The following is a 23,441-nucleotide window of genomic DNA, read 5'->3' on the forward strand; positions in this document are numbered from 1 at the left end:
ACACAGAACCTACCTGTACAACAGTTAATTCAGTCAGAGGCTTGATTTCTACTCCCCTCATTTGTAAACGTGACAGGATTAAAAAATAAGTAGATGTGGCCTTCCTAGAGTTTTTCCTCTAAAAGTGATTGCACTATGTAAAACACACTGTACTTTGCCCAGCCTGGGCATCCTTGTGCTGCTGCAATGCTGCTTTGTATACCAGGGGTGCAGTGTGCAGATTTGACACTAGCACTCATTCTGACCTACAAGCTGTTGCTTCAATGGATGTATATTGAGTTTTCTAATGTTGCAAGATCTCCATCAAACTCACTGCAATCTGTACTGTCAAAGTATGTAAAGGGACTGACTGAAAGAAAACCCTGTTGCTTACCAGAAAGGTAAAACTAAATAAAAGATGCATGACCTGTCCTTGGCAGTAACTGGTAATTTTTCTCCTCTCCTGATGAGATTTTTCAGTATTGCTCCAAATGCAAAACAAGTTTTTAGGGTTGGGAGTGGAATGAAGTACATCTGTGAGCGTGTTTATCATATGTGTATGTATTCTTTAATATCTGATGGGTGTGTGTTGTATGCATGTGTATATGGAAGGTCATGAGATGGCTACAGCAGAGCAAATCCAGTATTTTGGGACGCTGGCTACTTCTCTACCAAGTAACTGATTGAAGCAGCTTCTGCCACATTGTCACAGTGACACGCAGAAATCAAACTAACCACAGAATAGTATGGAGCAGGTATGTTTCATCAGCTCTGCGCACATGCCGGATGCATGGGGGATATTTCCACCTAGCCTGCACAATGGAGGGCAAGAAAGCACAATTAAAGAGCAAATTGCTTACATATGCATTAGGTGTCCAAGAAAAAGCTGGGTTATTACAGTGAGGCCCGAGAATGATTGACATCCCCTCCCTCTCCCCATCTCAGCTCTTTCACACACAGGTATCTCTCAGTGGTCTTTCTGATGAAGGTCGTTGTCTTATTTTCTTGGACTTGGGTTAGGACAGAGGCTTGGCTCTGGTTGGTCAGCTCATCAGCCACAACTCCATTCACCAATCTTAGCTTAGCATGGTCAAATCTGCAGCTGTCGATTCAACACCCCATCCTAACTTTCCTTAATTCAACAGCATGCCCACATCAAGAAGGGAGCCTTGCTGCTGAGTGAGGGTCTGCTGCCTGTGGGCTCTGGGTGCTGCGAGCAAAGATGTGGACCTTGGGATTTTATACCAGAGGGAAGACCACAATAAAATGTTGGTATGGGTTGAGTCTGTCCCTATAATCAAGGGATAGGGCATGTTAAAACTGTAATTCTAACTAAAACTAACTATGCCTTATTGGGTGAAAAACAGCAAAGAAAAAAAGAAAGGAAAAGTTTTCTGTTTAAAATTTATTAAAATCATTAGCAAGCAACTAAAAATGAGCAGTTAAAATGCTACACACTGTAGTTATTCTCTCAAATAAGTAGCTTACACAGCTTAAAGCTTACACTAACTTACATACACATACAGCACTTTAATTGACAATAAAAGCTGAATGCAGTATCTCAGTTTGCAGCAGGTTTTCTGAAAACTGTAAATGCTGCAAGCTTCATTCATCACACCTTTCTGACAGAAAGGCTCCAGTTCAGCCATGAACTGAAGCTATTAAAAAAGCTAAAAACAATGACTTACTGAAAAGAATCAAGATAAAAATGATTTTTTTTTTTAAAAAAGGTGATTCTCAGTCCTCCTATTATCAAGGAACACAGAATGCTTGAGTCATCATTACTGTGTTGTTTGTTACTCAGCTTTGTTGTTGCTAGTCTCATTCAGTGGCTGCTTTTTTTTTAACTGACAGTGTCTTGAAACTGTGGATATACCATCAACAAACTTGGTTCTGTAGAGGACATTGGCGTTGTTAAACATTCCATCCTTCAAAGACACCACAAGGAACTACAACAAAACAGAAAGTGTGAAGTAAATGCTACTGTCCAAATAAAGATTAAAAAAAATAGGAAACACTTCAAAAAAGAGGGTTACTTTTAATTCACTTAGGTATTATCTTACTAATACTGCTTGTGTGTATATATATATATATATATATTTTTTTCCCACTGAAAGCCTCATAGAACATGCTGGGTTAATGCACACCATCATTTTTTGTGTTTATGAATTAAATGCTTGGTCTACTCAGTGCAGGATGGCTGGCACATCCTGTCCTGCTGTAGCACCACAATAAAATACGACCTTTCTTGATCATTGACCATTGGGAAAATGTTGCCCTGAATTTTTCTAAGAATGCAGGATTATTCATGCAGTAAAGCTGCAACTCAAATTGCTTTACAATACCACTAGCAACAGCTGTTCCTCTCTTCTCTACCATAATTTGGAAAGGTGACATTTACCAGCAAGTAAACATACTACTTTTCATTCAGGAGAATATGTTCCTTCAGTTCTGTGGGTGGACAGGTCACAGTAACCCAAGATCCTTTCCACAAGCACCCACACTATTTTACATTTTTCATTTTAGACTGAAGAACTCTGTCAAGTAAACAAGAACAAACAAACAAACCCTGGTATGTGGGCTATGTCTCTAATTGGCTGTACACAGACCATCCTCCTTGTCAGTACCTGCTTTTCTTAACCAGTGCAGCAGCTGCTTATATGAAGAGGTAATACTTAAAAGTTTCAGCTGCCAAGCCATAAGCCAAATCCAGCTGAAATGACTCAGAAATAAAATAGTTCTGCAGTTCAGAATGCCCAGGAGCTGGCTGCCTCTGAAAATAACAAAGCTGAATAAATAGTCACAGTAGTTTGAAGAGCATACCTGGGATTGTTTGAAATGAGCATGAAGCATCTGTCCAATATTCTGGGTATGAGAAAGGTCAAGAGCAGCATCCACTTCATCCAGGATGTAAATTGGAGCAGGTTTGAAGAGAAGGATGGCTAAGATCAAGGACAAGGCCACCAGTGATCTAATACAAAGAATAAGGAAGCCATATTTTATGCTTTTGTTTGAGACTTCCACTTATTACAGCAATCATCTGGTAGTACTAAAATGTTCTCTGAGAAGCAGATTCATGCTGTGAGTTTTGGGGAGAGAGAAACAAGAACAGCTGCTGCCACAACTTTTCACTAAGAAATGTGGAGCCTTTTGCTAGAAACAGTATTGTTAATTATTTTACTGGCAGATCAGGTTGGCTGGGTTATGATTAATCTCTCTTCCAGAGGACATTTTTTTGCTCTTCTACAGCAAGAGTTGCTCTAAGGAAAGCACTGTTCTGATGCTGGATGAAATAAGTCACCCCAGAAAGGATGAAAAGGCAGAGGCATCTGATTTTTATTGTTTGTTTTTTGCCTCATTATTTTAATATTAACGAAGGATCTTGGGCTGTCTTGTCCTCTGAACTGGAGGACCATGACTCAGGGAACAGTTACATTCTGTTTGTGGTGACTGAAATTGTAAGGGAGGGATTGTATCAGCTCCGTGTTCTTAAGTCCATGGGCCAAGATTCCCCATGTCTCAGTTTGAAGGCCAGTGCTGTTCAGCACTTTTGTCAGCGATCTGGATGTAGGGGCAGAAGGCATCTCAACAAGTCTGCTGGTGATCAGTGGCTCAACATCAGCCAGTGATCTGCCTGACAGCCAGGAGGGCAAACTGCATTGTAGGGTGCACAGCCAGTCAAGGAGCTGGTTCCCTCACTAGATGCAGTGGTAGTGTGGCCTCGCTTCAAGGCATTGTGTGCATTTCTGGGCTGCATCATACAAAGCACCTAAGGGTTCTTGAATCTGTTTCAAAGTGTTACAGTAAATGGGATTTCATCAGGTTGGGAGTCATCCATAACAGTCATTTGCCACTTCTCCCAGGTGCTCCTGCAGTGCAGGCCCTGTTTGGCTCAGTTGCTTCCCTAGAGTAGTATTCTACTGCTTTCCCCCACTGACTGCAACTCGAAGGCTGGAGCACGCCGTGTCAGCAGTACCTCAGTACTGCCTAGCGACTGCAGTTTTTCCATCATACGTTTTTGTCACTCCTTTGTGTTACAAAATTTTGTTGTTATATGCTAAGCGCTGCCTTCTTTGAAGTCAAGTTCCCCTTTGAGGGAAACTGAACCGATCATTCTCTAGATATGAAGCCAGGATGGAAGAAGACAGTCTATTGTGGAAACAGCTCTAAAGCATAACTGGTTATGTGTAAAGTTGTGATTGGTTAGAGAGACCAATCACATCCACAACTGCAATGGAAAAGAAGACAACAACCAAAAACACATCCACAGTTTACCAACCTTTGACCTCCACTAAGTTCCGTTAAGTTTTCCTTCCAGATGTTTCCTAAGCCAACCCTGAACTCCAGACCATCCAGGATATTTTGCTTTTTAGATGGAACTAACATGGCTTTGGCTCCTGGTAGAAGCATCGAGAAGATGGAACCAAAGTCTTTGTTCACCTAGAAGTGGCACCAAGAAAGGTCTATGAGCGTGATTTGAGTCAGAAGCACAGTTATAAAAACTTAGTGATGGGCAACACGATGCTCTAGGCTTCTTCATCAACTTCATTCAATGAATTCTCATGTCTTAAAGTTTAGAACATAGAGTGAGTATTTTATTTCAGCTATACTGAAATCAAAGCAAGCCTAGCAAAGTACACAGGACAATTTAGACAAAGTCAGTTGGATAAAACAGAGATTCCTTTCATTACCTAAGGGGAGCCTACAAGAAAGGTAGAAGGGGAATCTTTATCAGGGGGCAAAGTGATAAGATGATAGATTTTGTAGTTGTTATTTTTAAGTGAAAGAGGGGAGATTTAAATTAGACAGGTGAGAAATTCTTTACAGCAAGGCTGGTGAGGCACTGGAACAGGTGGCCCAGAGAAGCTGCAAATGCTTCCTCTCTGGATGTGCTCAAGGCCAGGTTGGGTGGGGTTTTGAGCAATCTGGTCTAGGGGTGTCCCTGCCCACATTAGGATGGTGTGAAATTAAATGATCTTTAAGGTCCATTCCAACCCAAACCATTCTGTGGCTCTGTGCAAAACAGTCTATTTAAGAGGCAATGGCATCTGAATGCCAGCAGCTTAACTTATATTTTCGTGGGCACTAAAAGGAAAAGGTAGTTCTGCAAATTTGACTGTCTCCACAGTTCGCAGAGAATTCATGCTCCACCCTCAAAAGTAAGCTTAAACAGAAGAAATGGAAGTTTCTGCTCCATACTTTAAATATTTAAATAGGCATAGGAGATCAGTTCTAGAAAGAAACAAGTTTTTTTCATACAAATACGCAAAGCAGTGAACTAAAGTGAATCTGATCCCCAAGAAAAAAATACAGGCTGAAGTGCTAAGATTAGATTTCAAACGACATACCTTTTCCCAAGCAATGTGTAAAGCTTTATTTTTCTTTCGGTCGAGCTCTTCAATAGTTGCAAGAATTTTTACCTTGTCATTCTCTACAATTCTCTTTTTCTTCATTAAGTCATTATACTTATGCAAGAAGAAAAGTTATTTCAGTGAACAAAGCACAAAACAGTGGGAGTGTAATTAAGAAACACAAAATTAGTCACAAGACTAAAATCCAAAGCATTTGTTCAGCTATATGCTGGATTTAAATTTTAGGGTGTTGTTTGCAAATTAAAGCATTAGAATTTTCAGCATCTGGCGAAGGTGAAAATCAGCACTACTCCAGAAGTTGCATTCTGATTAAAAGTTAACCATGGCTCCATTTATCTTTCTGTGCAGGAAAGGATACTTCTGAAGGCACACAGGAAGAACAGGACAATTTAATTAAGAACCAGTATTTGAAACATTAGGTCAGTGAATCAGTCCTGAGACAAAACTGGAACATCCTCAGGATACACATGAATCTAAGACAACCCTGGAACACCTTCAAGCTATCTTGCTTCTTTTTCTTGATCCACAGCCTTTGACGAAGTTGTGATACTTAGTCAGATATGCCAACAGATACAAAGCCTGCCCAGTGCTACTGCTGCCAGCTTAGCAAGGGCTGTGCTAGGAAGTGTTGAAATTAGCCATAGCTTTGTTATGTGCAACTTATTTTACTAGCACACAATAAGTAGTTCAAAATATAAAACTAATATGATCTAACAAAAAGCAGCTATATCAAGAAGATTATACTTTGGTGTACTTAGGAACAGAATATATGAAAATATATATTAAGTCACATCACAAATACAATATACCCAAGATGCTCAATTTCTAAAGGTTAAAATTTGGAATGCTTACCCTTTCCTCTGCCTCAGAAAGCAAATTCATAGCTCTCATGTTCAATGACTTCTCCAGCTTCTCTTTTTTTGTCTGCAGCTTCTGCAGCTTCTGACCTGCTTCTTTAGGATTGCTGGCTTCGAAGTCGTAAGTTGTGTCTGGCTGGCCAAAAAGCTCTTTTTCTGAAGCTATCCACTTATACTCTTTCAGCAGTTTGTCCAACTGTACACAAGAAGACATGCTGATGCTTTAGTTTATTTTTAAAATTCTGAATTAAAACAGAACAACAAAACCCAACCTGCTACTGTCCTAAAATCACTCTGAAGTATCAGTTATTTCATTCCAGTATAACACAGGTGGATCCCTTCACCGTGCTTCATGCTATATCCAAGACCACAGGGGGATCGAGATTTTGGGGGAAGTTTCATGTATGCTCTTCCACGTTACTTGGAACATATTTTCCTGTATCTGGACTAAGCCATTGTTGCCGAGTATCTGGATTAGATTCTCTAATTGGTTACCCAGATTATCCATAACATCAGAATGTTTTTGTGTTTTTTTTTCCCATTGATCATCTTCTTTGACATATTTTCTATGAATCCATAATGATATGTTACAATTCACAGTTTCTGCTCCTCCTCTTTCACATAAAGAGGTGCAAGTAAAACAGTGCTTATTATTAAAAAAAAAAAAGGCCATAATCACTTGGCCACAAGATGCAAAGAAGAACACAATTATGAAATACCGTGGAAGAGGCATCAGCAGTCTCTTGTTGATACTTGCTGATGTCATGTTCTAACGCATTCATGTTGAGCTGCAGTTCATTATTTTGCTCTCTGTATTTCTCCATCTCTGCAGATTTGGCTTTGATAACTTTAGTTCGCTCTGCCATTAATCCCTTTTGCTTGATCAGCTCATTCTCCGCATTCTTTAGAGATTCCTGTTAAGAAAATCAGACAGCTAGTAACTTCTTACAAAAGCAGATGTTACGGAGTTGGGAGTAGCAGAAAAACTCGACACATAGTAATAAAGCAAAAAAACCCACCCAACTCCTGCTAAAGCCAAGGCTAAATAATTTAGTGCTGCCAAGAGAATCCAAATGGCAAAAAAAAATACACAATGCAATTTAAGCTTTAAGAGATCCTCAGTAACATCAAAACTGATCATATAGTATTCCCTCTTACCCTTGTCTTAAATGCTTCAGCTGCCAAAGCATCAACTTGCTCCTGGAAGGACACGATTGCTTGTTGTGCCACCTCACTCTGTTGCTTATATGAGGCTTGCTCTTGTTTCAGCTGTTCAAGTTCCAGAACTAATGCTTCAACTTCCTAGAAAGATGTTTTAAGATTTGTTATGGTTATACTTCAGTGGAAAGAATTGACATCTAATTTGATAGAGTAAATACTGCAGAAGATAATACAACACTTGCTCTTCTGTTGAATGGAGCAAAACCACAAAAGTATCACAACTTTCTACATGTCAGTAACTACAAAGAAATATTTAAGTTGTGAAGTTGATGGGATTGAAACTTCATTATAAAACTGACTTCTGGAAACACTTGTAGCACTGAGAAAATAGCAATAGAGGTGAGATTTACCTGCTGCTTTTCTTTCATTTTTCTGCTTGAATCATCTGCTTTTTTCTTGGCGCTATTTAGTTTCTGCTGGGCATTTTTTATTTCCTGCTCACGTTCTGCTTCTGCATTTTTCATTTTATTCTCTAATGCCTTATACTCTTCTTCAGCTTTCTTCTGGCTCTCTTCAGTTTTCTTTAATGTCTCTTCACACTCCACTGAATCAAAAGTACAGTATTAAGATTGAACAGTGCTCTTATCCTTAAGCTTAAATCCTGGCCTGTCTCTGGAATAAAAATCAGACTCTACTACAAAAAAAAAAAAAAAAAAAACACAGCTGGCTGTTTTTTGCCAGTTACTGAAGTCAGCTATTTCAGTAATTCCTGACACACTGATACCAGTTATTTGCAGGGCACCAAACAGAAAACTAATCATTAAAATTAACATGAAAAAGGGGCAAACAGATGAACAAGAAGTAAACCATGGAACAGCCATCTAGTCAGATACAACTTAATCCTTCACATACAATATACACATGCATTATTATTTCAGTCCATTCTTTTCTCTCACTGTTTTCCTTACCACTGCATTTGATTTCTTTTACACTTTTCCCTAGCTACATAAACAGTACTTATTTCCATTGTTTTATCATTCAAATTATTTATACTGCTAGCCCACATTGTCTCCTGAAAAAGATGGCTTGAAAAAAAAAATCACACAAATACAGGACTAAATGCATTTTATAATGTCGGTACAAAGCCATTTTTTCTTTTACTCTGAAGCATGTATGTGGAATCCTTAACAAGGACACAACCTTCAGAAAGGCACAAAAAACATTATCTGAGCCCCATACCTGTGTTTGCCAGCTATGATTCTAGGACATACTCCAAAATATAAAACAAATATTTTCAAAGCTATTTTTTCCCTTGGCTGTTTGTGTCTCAACTGTCAACTGTCTTTCTCTGCAATTAGCTTTTAACTGCAAGATAAAAAACACATTTGTCTCACCAATAGTTTTCTTCAGAGCAAGCAGGTCTTCCTGTTGTTTGTGATAAGCACTTTGCTGAATCTTAGTTTGCAGTAGCTCTGCCTCTTCAGACTTCATCTCCCACTGCTGCTTCAGATGCTGGTACCTTTGAAGGCAGTAATGATATATGCTGATATAATGAGGGGTACCCAGCATTTCAGTTTCAAGTTGAAATAAGCAGATACAGAAATGCTTATATTCCCACTCCAAAGTGACAACTATAAGTGACAACAGTGACAACTATGAAACAAACGAGCTTACATTTTATAGGAGACTAACAGAGCTTTACAAAAACAGAGGTGTGTAAATATATAAATTCAAATATGCCTAAAAGCAATTGTGAAGTCTGTAGAAAAGTAGCTTATGCATTTAACTCATAGTTATGAATATATACTAAAGAATATATACTGAGTATATATATATATAATATATAAAATATATTATATTTATATATAATAAAGAATATATACTGAGAATATATACTAAAAACAAACAAATGCAACACAGAGCTTGGAAACAAATCAGAGCTCATGTTTTTCCAGACAGTAAAATAAGAAAATCATTAAACAAAACAACAAGAAGCAGAACTCGTTTCTTCCTTTTGGTTACATTTTTGGAAATCTGTTATGACTTAAAACAATCTGAAAAATAATTCCAGCTGGCAGATACCATAGTGCCCTACGCTACCTTCTCATGGGATTTTTTTAGAACTAAATGTATATTTTAAACTCTATTTTTAAAAGCACAACCAGTAAGAAGGAATTGCTTAAAATTCAAACATACTTTTAAGATTATTTAACTTAAATCCTTACAGCAGTATCACCTGAATATTCATTCTCCTTTAGGATCTTTATATTTCCTTGGGAGAATAATAAGAACTATCACGAACTGAAATTCTTGATGGGTGTCACAAGATAAGGGAAATAAGCAGGAAGAGATGGAAATCATAGTGCAGTTAGCAAACTCTGACCTAATTGCTGTCAGAGAAAGGTAGTGCAACAACTGGAATATTACAACTGAAGGCTACAAGCTTTTTAGCTTTAAAAAGCTTTACAAGCTTTTTAGGAGGGACAGTTAGGACAAAAGTTGCCCTCCACATTAAGAAGTAGAGAGACTGTTAGGAGCTGCCTAAGAAACATCCATGACCAGATTGAGAGCTTGTGGGGTAAAATTACAGAGCAGACCAGTAAGGTACAGCTGGTGGTCAGGGTCTACTACAGCCCTTTGACCAAGGGGAGCATGTTGATGAAGCCTTCCTGCTTCAGTCACAAGCAGTGTGCTCCCAGGCTCTTATCTTGATGGGGATCTTAACCATCCAGATATCTGCTGGGAAAGAAATACAGTGGACTGCAAACGACACAGGAGATTCCTCAAATCCATTGAGAATAAATTCCTGTTTCAGGTATTGGATAGACCAGCCAGAGGTGAAGAGTTTCTCAACCCGGTTCATCAGCACAGAGGAGCTCATTAAAGAGGTTAAGATCAAAGCCAGTCTGGGCTGTACTGACCACCACTAGACAAGTTTGTGATCCTGAGGAGTATGGATCTAGCAAAGAGAAGAGTTGGCACTCAAGTTCAGGAGAACTAACATCCAGCAGTGTAAGGAATTACGGGATGAGATCACCCAGGCAACTGTTCCTAGGGACGTAGGAACAGATCAGATCTGGCAGCTCTTTAAGGTTTACTTTCTGAGAGCACAAGAGCTCTCCAGTTTGCAAGCATAAGTGATCAAGCAGAAGAGGAAGGAAAGCAGCACAGCTGAGGAAAGGCTTGCTGGTCAAACTGAGGGAAAAGAAGGAAAGCAGAGATGTCTGGCCTGAGAAAAATACAGGAATGCTATCTGGACACACAGAGATGGGATCCGGATGAAACTAAACCTGGCAAGGGACATGAAAAATAACATGAAGAGGTTCTACAGATATACTGATCAGAAGAGACAGGCCAAAGAGAGTGTACCCCTTTTAATAAATGATAAGGGAGAACTGGCAACAAGATGCATGGAGACAGCTGAGGTACTCAAAGAGCGCTCTGCCTTAGTCTTCACTACCAGTCTGGCTTCCCATGTCTCTCACATGCCTGAACATCTAGGTCCTAGGTCACCATGCAGGTTGCTCTGTCATTGCACCTTTGTTGTAATATCTTTCCCATCATACTGATCTGTCCAACTGCTAATGGTGACATAAGAGAAATAACAAGACATTTTTACAATGCAAACCTTACTTTTCAGCCGCATTCTTTAAGTTTGCCAGCTCTTTCTCTACAGCTTCAAGTTGAGACTTCTTTATTTTGACTTTGTCTTCAGCTTCTCTCATTGTTTTAAGTTTAGACAATATAGGCGTAATATTTGAGCTTGCACCTGTTCAGAGAAAAAACAGAGCAAAGTTGGAATTGGAATTATATTCAATCTAATTGGAATTATATTCAGCTCTGGCAAATGGTGAATTGTAAATGTTGGCTATGATGCAGGTTTAACTCATGATTTGTTTTCATTGCAAAACAGAAAAACAACTAAGCAACCATTCTCAATGGAGAGACTACAAATTAATTTTGTGAAATCAACCAACTTCACATGATGTCATTTATTAATTTACCTCAAATTAATTATGAAATACTCCAAAAAATGCTTGAATTCAAAGCATTCTTTCCAACCTCTTCAGGAGGGTTCAATAGCCAAATAAGGTCTAAGTATCTAATATATAAACTATATTATACTAATATTTTATTGGTTTTTTCCTAGTCTAATTGTAGTCTTACTCCAGTGTACAACCACCAAATCTTTTCTCAGAGATGACGTTATCTCAAGTACGAGTTTAAACAAAAATGCCTCTTTCCATTTTTAAAAATGTGCAAAGCAGTAAACAAATCAACAAAAACACAATTACTATATGAATAAAAAATAGTAATTGCCTCCACTAAGGGTTCCCTGGGGGTCAAATATATCTCCTTGAAGTGTAACTGCTTTCCTCATTATTCTTTTGTCAAAGGTCACTTTCTTAGCATTATCCATACTGCTACAGACCAGTGTTGTCCCAAAGACATATTCCATTGCCTTCTGCAGTTCAGAATTATAATCAATAAGAGAAATGGCTATATGTACTTCATGATGACCAATCTGGAAATAAAGTGAAATGCAATTAGTATGCCTTAAGTTACAAGAATCTTATCTCAATAATTTTTTAAAGTCATTATTGCATTTTAAAACATAATTTCAGTTAATAGCAACACAATTAAAATCCATCTGAATATTGGATAGCTCAGGGATAGAGAGAGGAAAAAAATTAAGAAACTCTCAAACCATACAGAACTAGTATGGCTGTTATATTATGCTAAAAAAAAAAAAAAAAAAAACAACAGCATACAGGAAAAATACAGTATTTATTTACATACCAGATTTTTGGCCAGGGAGATAATCTCATCTCCAATACACTTGGCTGAAATTTTGCTTAGTGGAATGATGGTGTACCGATGCTTTAGTTGACCCTTCTCTAAAATCTTTTTGCCAGTAGCCTAAAATGAGAAAAGCTACCTTTCAGAGTATATCCAATACTAAGACAATATGGCATCCCAACAGCACCATTTCATCAACAGTATCTGTGTATGACACTTCTGACTTAATTTAAGTAGGTACCTGGCCCCAATCACCTCTTAGGCATCAAGTCACTAAGCACATGCTTGCTTAGTGACACACGTACCTCTGTGTCCACAACAATGTTATAGAGCTTTCCCCCAGCCACTGCTTCTAGGGCTCTTGATGTGGCTACATCTTTCACGGTGATAAGAGTTACAACAAGGCCCTTCACGTGGTTCGGATTCCAATTTTTTTCTGGATTTCTTAGAAAAACAAAACCAGTTGTGATAACTACATGCTTGGTTCTCTTCCTGACATCTTCAAAGACTATCTTAGAAATTACTATTGTTTACAATGGTAGAAGAAACTCTAATTCTATTAGACAAAATAAACAGGAAATTATTAGTTTAACTACTTCACAGCAAGAGACTTTCCAGAAAAAAGTCAGTTGCAAAGCCAATAGAAGAATGTCCTTCCTGACTTCAGTATGATTTGTTCACACAGTTCTCATTGATTGTAGTCTGGTTCCTATTATTAGCACAGCTATAGGAATATACTCAGGTTGATTTTACGTAAGAGAACAAATCCGAGGATACACATATTTGGTGGAGATGGACACAACATTGACTTCCACTGAGCAAGTTTACTCACAGACCTCAGGCAGGACTGAAAATTAATAACATTTTTGCAGGTTAGACTGTTGGATTACTATAGTTTCAGCTACTGAGCTTGACTTACAGCTTGCAGCACCATGTTATAAAGCTTCTAAATTCACATTACATTGGTAAGGTTGTATTTTAAGAATGACTGTATCCTCTCCACTTCTGAACATGAATTCAGCTAGTATTTCCTGACTTTATTACCCCGTTCACTTGCCTCAGATAAGAGAATCATTATTCACCGACTGTATAAAAAAACAACTGCCAAGGAATAGATGGAATAATTTTTATAGTCTCATAATTCATGCATAAAATGCACCAAACAGCACTTTAAAATGTATTTCAAGATGACACTGAGATCTTACTTGTATTCAAACCGTAGATGAGGATGCTTTGCTATTATACTTTCACACAATTCTGTCAGAGAACTGATTTCAGAACTCAGTTTCTTCTTCTTTGCTAGATGAGCTTCTTGTTCAGCTTCTGGAGTCAAACACAAAGAGCATAAGAACATACAGAGTATAGAAACACAGTAATTTGAGAATCAGTATTGTGTTCTGTTTATACACATGCATGGGGAGCAGCTAATTGAAAAAACTTGTAAAATTATTTCAAAATTTCAATTTTAGACAAATTAACACTTTAACAAAATCAAATACACAGAGCAGAAAGTGTAATGTTACTCCCTAAATATGAGTTGAAATGAATTCAGGATCGTCAATTTACACTTTTGTGCATCTTCTGCAACAAGAAACAACCTTTAAGAAGTTTTAAACTGGGAAGAATGGGAAGAAACAGGGAAACTAGTCAATCCTTTAAGTTTGAGCTTTATAAGTTGGCTCACAGTATCTAAAACTGTATCTAAAACAGTATAACAGTATCTAAAACTGAATAATTTCAAAGTACTTCTTCTGCAAATTTCACCAGATAAATATATTCATGGCTGAAAACAATATACTTGTTTTTGCTATTCCTTCTATATTGCTTTCCACATCCCCATAAAATTATGCACCAAAAGTCTGTATAAAAACCTTCGTATTTCAGCTTTTTCATTTGATCTTGTAGTTTCTCTTTTGTTTTTCTGATAGCTTCTAATGCCTCCTGGTCTTCCTTGTAGCTTCCATCCATCTTTTTCACTTCAGCTTGTTTTGTTTTTAGCTCCTGCTGAGTGTATTTCAACTTCATTTGGGCCTGTAAGGAATAAGAAAACATGAACCAGACGGTATTTAGGGAGAATCTTTGAGTACAGATTTAGAACATATGCACTAACCAGGTTCTCCCTCAATTTGTAAAAATGCCCTCTGTTTGCAAGAATAGCAAATAGCAGCCTTGGCCCTTAAAACTAAAGACGTGGGTGACAAAAGCATAAAATGTGTCAGAGTGGGGTTTCTGGGTGCCAACACTCTTGGTGTGTGTGCTGATGAGACGCACCTGTCTCAGTAAAGGAAATATTTGACTGGCCTGTAACCTGGTGTGACCAATTGAGAGAGCTTCAAACTAAGATGGGCCAGAGAGGGAGGCTGCATTAGGAACACTGAGGCACACCAAGGGATGGTGCAGCATTACCTGAGGGTGGCAATGCCATTGGGAACACCTATGCTGCTCCAAGTAGCATGGTGGGTTCTGGAACACAGAAGAAATGCCTATATACCAATGCAGGCAGCATGTGGAATAAACAGGGGAAAATGAAATATGTGACCCTGGCCCAGATACATGATATCGTAGATATCTGTGAAATTTGGTGGGATGAGTCCCAAGACTGGAGTGTTGAGACAAAGGGTTACTGACGGTTCAGAACCAGCAAGGTGGAGATGATGTGCTTTACATATGGGAGTGACTAGACCATACAGCCATTGCTGTCAGAGATGACACAGCAGAGAACTTTCAGGTGAGGATTAAGGCAGCAGGCAATAAAAGCAGCAGATGTCACGGTAGTTGTCTACTGTAGCTCACTATTAGTCCAGCTAATCTTCAGAGAATTGGTTGAAACTCCAGGATCAGTCACCGCCTCACGGGAGACTTTAAATTCCCAGACAATCCAGGAATATCACGCTAGCACAACAAACAAGCTTGGAAAATTCCTGAAGCATGATGAAGATAACTTCCCATTGCAAGTTTTGAGTGAGCCAACTAGGAAAGGTGCCCTCCTAGATGTGTTGTTTGAGGTATAGCCAGCATGGGCTCACCAAGAAAAAGCATGGAGCCAGGGAGCTGGATGAAACAATCCTTGTGGCTCCCATCTACATGGGATATTCGATCACTGTGTATTGTTCTATGATAAGATCACCTGCTTGGTGGGCAAAGGGAAGGCAGTGGATGTAATCTTTCTGGATTTCAGTGAAGCCTTTGATACTGTTCCTCACAGTATTCTTCTGAACAAAGTGCCAATGGTAAGATGCGAGTGCTGTTCAGCATTTTTATCAATGATCTGGATGCAGGGGCAGAAGGCATCTGAGCAAGTCTGTTGGTGATAGTGAACTAGGAGGAGCTGCTGACTCCCTGGAGGGACAAATGGCCTTGCAGAGAAATCTACATACACTGGACAACCAGCAACAGCACACATTATAAGGAAAATGTTGGGTGCTGTACCTCGAATGAAGCAATGCTGAACACAGGCACAAACTGGGAGACAAGCAGTTGTAGAGTAACTCTGAAAAAAGAGACAGCAGGCTCAGCATCAGCCAGTGATCTGCCTGACAGCCAGGAGAGCAAACTGCACTGTGAGATGCGTTAACCACAGCAAGCCAAAAAGCTGGTTCTCTTGTCTCTTTGACAAGGATCTCTTGGAAAGAGTCCAGCGGAGGGCCACAAAGATGGTAAAGGGCCTGGAGCATCTCTCCTATGAGGAAAGGCTGAGTGAACTGGGTCTGTTCAGCCTTGAGAAAAAAAGACTGAGAGGGGACCTGATTCAGGTCTATAAATATCTAAGGTGTGGGAGGCAGAATGGCGAGGCCAGACTGTTTTCAGTGGTGAGTGGAGACAGGACAAGGGGAAACGGCCAGAAACTGCAGCATAGGAAGTTCTGCACCAATGTGCGCAAGAACTTCTTTACAGTGAGGTGACGGAGCACTGGAACAGGCTGCCCAGGGAGGTGGTGGAGTCTCCTTCTCTGGAGATGTTCGAGACCTGCCTGGATGCCGACCTGTGCGACCTGCTGTAGGGAACCTGCTTTGGCAGGGGGGTTGGACTCGATGATCTCTGGAGGTCCCTTCCAACCCCTACAATTCTGTGATTCTGTGATTCTGAAGTGCAAGCTGTTGCAATTGGATCATAGCAATCCTTGACACATATATAGACTGGGAAAAGAACTCATTGAGGACAGCTCCCCTGAGAAGAACTTGGAGGTCCTGGTGGACAAAAGCTGGAGCCAGCAGCCTATGCTTGTAGCTTAGAATGCCAACTGTATCCTGGACTGCATCAAGACAGGAGTAGCAGAAGAGAGAGGATGGTCCTCTTGTACTCTGCCCTCATGAGGTGCAACCTGCAGCACCAGCAGGCCCCAGCACAAAGAAAATGTGGAGCTGTTGGAGCAGGTCCAGAGGAGCCCACCAAGATTGCCAGAGAGCTGGAGCACTTCTCCTACGAAGACAGGCTGGGGGAGCTGGACTTGTTCATCCTGGAGAAGAGAAAGCTCCAGGGTGATATCATTTTGGCCTCCCAGTACATAAAAAGTTTATAAGCAGGAGGGGAAAGGGGAAATAGTAATAGAACAAGGGGCAAAGGCTTTACACTAAAAGATGGGAGATAAATGTTAGGAAGAAATTTTCTGCTCAAGAGGGTGGTGAGGCACAGGCTGCCCAGAGAAGCTGTGGTTGCCTCCTTCCTGCAGGCATTCAGGAAGGCCTGAATCATGTGAAGCATTGGAGATTGATGAGCTATGAGGTCTGTTCTATTCCAAGCCAACCTGTGGGCTGCCATTCTATGAACTACTCTACTTTACATACTTGGATACAATAAACGGTATTACCACATACATAGTATCAAAGAGAAGAAACAAACTAAAATATTGGGGGACAGAACCACTTTTGTTACTTTTCCCAGAAGAGTTTTTCCAAAGTCAAAGAAGGTGCGAGTTTATCAACAAAAATTTATATTCCACCATCAAAACAGCCGCAAAAGTTTCCTATCTTAAGAGAGATGTGACATGCTTCAAGTAATAGAGAAATGTAATAGAGTAATGTAACAGAGAAATTCCTCCCAAACTCTCTATTCAGACATGTTAGATTCTACTAGATTAAATACAGAAATGCTTTAACTTCCTTTTCTAAGCTTCTTAATCTATACTTGTCAGTCATCTGTATTACGTCTCTTACTAATTTCTGTACTTCCTCAAGGCAATGTTGAAACTTCCTTATTTTAAAAAGCCTGCCTAATAAAAAAGACTTACCTTAATGCCTATGCGAAAATACCTTGCACAGATGTTCTACAAATTTTTCCAACAGTGCATCAGGAGAACTCTGACTCTCACCTGTTTAGCCTCCGTTGCTGCTTTGCTAATCTCATTTTTGCAGGTCATCATCTGGTCGGCAAGAGAAGTTCCTTGACCACTGTCATTGCTAGACAGGCCAGCAGATACAGCATTAAAATGCTGTTGTGCTGTGGCTAAAGCTTCTGCATCTTTTTTACTTTCCTCCTGTAAATCATTTAGCTCTTCCTGTATCTTCTTTATTTCCTTCTCCTTTGATGTGAATGCTTTAAATTCCTTTAGCAAAAAACAACAACAATACACCAAACCAATAAGTCCTATTAATTTTAAATTTTGTTGGTAAACCAGATGATGTACAGCTATGATTATTTTCACCAACCAAATTTTGAAAAACTTGTCAGCTTTTTTGATTTCACAATCTGTTTTTACATATTTTAGGTGTGCACTTGCTCAGTGAGGACACTCAACACAACATCTACAGAGAAAAACGAAATAGAGGAAGAAATGATAACTGCACAAGAAGGAAAAACAGCTCTCTGTAAAGTACTTAGTGTTTGTATTTTAAGAGAAATGAATTAAATGTCAAGAATATGAAGCAGATATTTTTCTTTTGAGATTAGCAGGTTTTCTGAATGCAGATGGGATCTCCTCCCAAAATTAAAACGAAGTTGTCAACAGTAGAGCTGGACTTCCTTCATAAATATATCATATTTGTTTTTAGTGGGAGTCTACTACCTGTGCCATGCAAATCAAGTAACATCCTTATCATTTGTTTCTATCCTCCTGTTGCCATTTTTTTTCCAATCAGCTTTGAGGACAACTCTGCTGTCCCCACTCACTCTGAATTACATCAGTGCTTAGAAAGAAAATCATAAACAAGGATTTACCTCTTGCATGATTTTAATCAATTCTTTATGCCTTTTCTCTTCACTGTTTAAGTTTTGCTTCTTGTGATCAAGATCACTGCGGACTTTAGCATCAACTCTTTGGAGTTCCGACAAAGCAACTTCCAGCGAATGTAACTTAGCACCAAATTCCTACAATCAGAAACAATGGAAATTCAATGTGTACAGCTATCCAATATCTAAGATTCCATCTTCTGTTCGTAGCTATGTAGAGGAGATGCATGTCTGATTGCACGGTTAGACTCTAAGACTCTAAAACAAATGTGATAGAACATCTCTTTCCACAGAAATCCAAACCAATCTGAAGCCACTGCTAGAGCTGAGTTGTAGTTACTGAGAGACACCATCCCTGGTAGGGGAAGTGTAGGAGTTGTGCTTGCACATGAAAAGATGCTGTGGGGTACTTGGTACATAACCAATTTTTCTACCTCTGTAACTGAAGTCACTAGTGATTTTTGTATTTCCCACTTCAAGAGCATTTTGTCTGAAACGCAGACAAAAAAAATGAAAAAAAAAAAATCAGATAAAGTTTTCCACTGAATACACAGAGTGGAAATATGAGGGAAAAATTTTATCATCTTCAATTACTCAGTCTCACTTCAGTGCCTGAGAAGATTATCGAGATTATTTGGGAATTTATTGAATAGGACTCTGATCCTTGCAGGTTTCTCTCAGCTTGGGATATTTAATGATTTACAGCAATTGAAAATACAGTATTTCAGACATTAAAACTTTATAGAGACCCCATTTATTAAATGGTTAATAATGAGTAAGCAGTGTATAATCTAAACAATCCATCACAGGAAGAATCAAATTTAAGTGCATATCATACACAAAAATAATTTTCTTCTCATGTACTTCCTTCTATTAACACCTTTGGGTGAGCGTATCTGTGTTCTCACTTACCGTATTGTTTTTCTTCTCTGTTTCTTCTATTTGTTGTGCAAGTTCCTTTACCTTCTTCTCATTCTCAGCCATTGATTCCAAAATCATCTTCTTATTTGTCTGTGCTTCCTTTAAAGCGTTAGCAGAGCGATCCTTTATCTCCTCAGCACGGACATACTGAAAAGCCACATGGATGCGTCTTAAATTCTCCACTTCCCGTGTTATTTTCTGGTACTCTAGATATGATGCACGTGCCTGAAAAGGTACAGATCAAAAGAAAATAAGAATTAAAATAGGGTGGAAAAAAATTAAAGTAGTACTGTTACAGGATGTAATATTCTTATAATATAATATATAGATTATAATATTCAGCATTGTACACTGCAAGCCTTCCTAAGAAAATCTTAGATAAAGCCATACTAGTGCAGTTGACTGTGTAACAGAAACTCCAGTTGAGGCAAGTTTAAGAACTAAGACAAGTATTTAACTTCTACGTTTTCTGCTTCTCTCCTTTGCTTCTTTCTCCCTATATTCCTCTCCCAGATTTCTCGTAGTTCCTGCAAACCACACCATTTATATTTGGATAGATGATATACTTTTCATCACCTAAAAGATTCTAAAAAGGCTGAAAATACCATGTCTTATTTTCCATATTCTAATTCAAGGTAGTTGAAAGTATTTCTTCAGTGCTTTAAAGCCTCTAACCACAAGTATTCCATACCTCTTTCAGTTTCTCTATAGTTGGACTGATCTCTTCAGTTATGATCTGAAACACAAACCAGAACATTTGTATTCAGATTTTTAAAACTCATGTAGCATTAATACCTACACGTACAGAAACACATAGAGAAATGAAATAGTTTACAAGTAAAAAATGAAACAAAACACACTGTGCTAGTTATTCAGCATCTTTAGCAAATAAAGCATACGTTCCATTCCCACATATAGTACCAACCCTTCGAATTTCATTCAGTTTGGCTTCCTTTTTCTCTATGGTTTTATGGGCAGTCATTTTCTTGCATTCATACATCCTGGTACCAGCTGCTTCTTCAATCATAGCTAGAATCTTTAACAAAATAATTTGACAGAATGTTAATGATTTTTATCACACCAAGTTGGTTCAACTCAAAGCAAGTTTAACAAATTATATCTCTGTAACACTTCCTTATCCAGAAAAAAAAAAAGAAAAAAAATTCACAGTTTTCTCACCTCTGTTGGCTTCATATTTAGAACTTTAGTAATTCGCCCCTGGTTAGAAAAAGATAAAAGGAGAATTATGATTGTGTACCATGCTATAGTAGTAAAAAATAAATTAAAACCCACATACTCATTTTATACACTATATTAAAAGTGCTAACATGTTTTATTTTTATTATTAATTTAGTTTCATTAGTTACTTTGTTCTCAACATTTCAAACAAAAAATAAGTTCCTTCTTCAAGCAGCAAGCTTGAAATGGCCTTCAGAACTTCTACATGCATTCTCCACATTTTTGCTCACACCCAAGTAAAGTGGTACTGTGTTTATTTTGTTCTGGCAGTCTTACTGACTTCCTGAGCTCAAATAACTTCCTAATTACAGATTGGCTGCTTGGTAATCTGGCTCATCTGTGAAGGGAGAGGGGAGGGAAGGGGAATAAAATGGCTGCAAAACTGCCAAAAACTTTTTTTTTTTTTTTCTTTAAATAAGTAATTAGGACAACTCCATTCGAAGCAAGTAAATTCTACTATTTTGCTATTCCATGCAAATCTATCAAGGGCTGATTTAGTCCCTCTACTAATGGTTACAAGGATCTTCTCACTTGGTCAGCTCATCTTTTTTCTAACTGGGATTTGAGAAAGCATATACATTAACTCATATCATACTAAATATTGTCTAGCAAAGAATACAGCAAATAAGGAAAAAAATACTCTCTTTCATAATGTAATAGTAAAGGAAACATAATAAAGGAGACCAAAAGGGAAACAAAATTGGCATATGTTTTAGAAAAAGCCTGCTGTAAGTCCAATGAGGAGATGAAAGAAAGTGAGTGCTAAAAATTCAGTCAGGGTCATGCTGTGCTGCTCTAAAAATCTTAGCTACTGGATATTTGATTTTCACTTGAAAGTTGCTTTTAATTAATAAGGAAAAAAATGTTATTCCACAAATTTAGTGCCACTTGTATTCTTTCTGAATTTTAGAAAAGTATGCGTAATACCTGCATAATAAGGAAGTGAGGGTTATTGACATTGAGTCCAACAGAACAAAAGAGATCCTGTACACGGTTGTTGGAAGCATTCATACCGTTGATAAGATACTTATTTCTACCCCCAACAACAACCTAGACAAGGAAAAGAAACAGACAAATCATGTGATTTACAAGTGGCTTGATATAGCGCAAGAAGACAAAATAAATAATTAAGTGCATAAAAAAAGACAGAGCAAATTTTATATACTCCTGCTTTGTGCGCACATACCATACAGAACAATAGATTTTACAGATGTTTCAAACATCTTTGCAGTTTTGCATCAGAAGCTTTAAATAAGACCAGTTACAGAGGGTAAAGATTTGTTCAAGACTGACAAGAAATTCCCAAACAATGCAGGTTTTCTTATAAAATTTACATGTTTTAGAGACAGAATTTAACTTGAAGCTCAGAAATGAAGAAGTCACAAGATAGAAAGTTAGAACTTATTTAGGAACATCATTTTACTGCTAGTATGCTTTTGTGCAGTTCCACAGAAAACATTAGTTGTACACTGCATCTAAATTATCCTAATCTTATTTCCCAAATAATCATTACTTTCAATCTAGTATAGTGATTTCACTTCTACACTTTTTGTTAATAACACTGTAGAATCACTGCCACAGTTGCAAAAACTTAAAGACTTTAAAAACCCTATTTTCCTGTTGAAAAGTCACTCTGTTGACTATAGTAAAAATGAATGAAGTTTTCTGAGCAAATAAATATGTATTTTAGTGCTCACCTGCCTGGTGATGGTGATCTCATCATTATTTTCAAATCCCAGTGGACTATGTTTCTTGTCAGAATTATCAAATGTGATAGACACAGTTGCCTTATTCACTCCAGCTTGCCCATTTTTATAAACTAAATCATGGAGGCTCGAAGCTCGCACCTAAATGTGTGGAACAGATCAATAAACTTTTGAAAGAAATCAAACTGGTGCTGTGTTCTTCTGTTTTGGCAAAATGAATGGATACTGCAGAGGTCTATTTATAATGCTGAAGATTCAGGGGAATGAGGGATACCAGAGCTGCAAGACGCTAGTGCGTCATTCAATAGCAGAATGTTCAAGTTTTAGTGAGCTAGAACTTGCCATTTGTTCCCACACGATATTTCTGATACAAATATAGAGTGGGTGTTTAAAAAAAAATAAAAAGCTAGATTATTAGTTCTGTCACTAGTACCTTCACATACTTAGAAATTTATCATTCCTAATGCAGCGCACTAAAAAGTGTTCCTTGGCTTAACCCAGAGTTAGAATGGGGGAAGAGGAGAGGGAAAACCACCTGAAAGCAAAGGTTCCAATTGGTCATATTTGCGCATGCAATTTTATTTTATTTTCTTAAGAGCAAATGAGGCACACCTTTTAAATAATAAGTTGTTTCAAGAAACCAGATTTTTTTTTTTTCCCACTGAAGAACATCTTGGTGAAATGTCAAAGACTAAATATAGAAGTGCAGAATTTTGTTACAAAAACACAAATTGGAACCTTCAGCTTCAAAAGAATTTCAGCTTCAGGCTGCTGCCCTTAAGTGGGTATCTTTCAACTAAGTGGTATACTTTGCACTCTTTCAGTGTACTGATTATTAAATTAATTTAAACTTAACAAGAACAAGCAAAAACGGTGGAAACACAGTTTCGCTTACTAAAGAATTCAAGCAAATAAAACCATTTTTTGACAGAAATAACATTTTTTTGGGTCTTCCACAAGAGACTTCTCAGGAGACTAAAAATAAAGGTTGATGCCATAAGGAAGACCTTTCTCAAGTTTGCCTTCTCTCTTTACCTGAGATAGATTGGAGATGCCCAACAGGAAGCAGATCGAGTCCAAGATGTTGGACTTGCCACTACCATTCAAGCCAGTAATGGCATTGAATAATGGATCAAAATCACGGATTTCTGTCCTCTGAGCATAGGATTTAAATCCTTCAAGTACAATTGATTTGATGTACATCTTCTTTAAGCTGTCAAGTGGCCACGTTGGTGCTTCCC

The 23,441-nt window shown here is 38.2% G+C and overlaps 1 protein-coding gene across 1 annotated transcript; it reads right to left on the reverse strand.

Moving 5' to 3' along the window:
* Window positions 1-1,775: 1,775 nt before the first annotated feature.
* On the reverse strand, window positions 1,776-23,403 carry SMC2 (structural maintenance of chromosomes 2; the record flags this gene model as incomplete). Its single annotated transcript, XM_079548597.1, has 24 exons — window positions 1,776-1,928; window positions 2,803-2,950; window positions 4,259-4,419; window positions 5,328-5,444; window positions 6,204-6,404; window positions 6,928-7,122; window positions 7,367-7,510; window positions 7,780-7,973; window positions 8,764-8,888; window positions 11,003-11,138; window positions 11,690-11,894; window positions 12,170-12,289; window positions 12,475-12,613; window positions 13,375-13,492; window positions 14,041-14,200; window positions 17,478-17,711; window positions 18,323-18,472; window positions 19,247-19,480; window positions 19,947-19,991; window positions 20,181-20,291; window positions 20,435-20,473; window positions 21,422-21,544; window positions 22,192-22,341; window positions 23,236-23,403. 24 exons carry the CDS (start codon window positions 23,401-23,403, stop codon window positions 1,776-1,778), a joined length of 3,570 nt encoding a protein of 1,189 aa, XP_079404723.1.
* Window positions 23,404-23,441: the final 38 nt, after the last annotated feature.

The sequence above is a fragment of the Tetrao urogallus genome (genome assembly GCF_951394365.1).
Source record: "Tetrao urogallus genome assembly, chromosome: Z".
Classification (NCBI taxonomy): Eukaryota; Metazoa; Chordata; class Aves; order Galliformes; family Phasianidae; genus Tetrao; species Tetrao urogallus.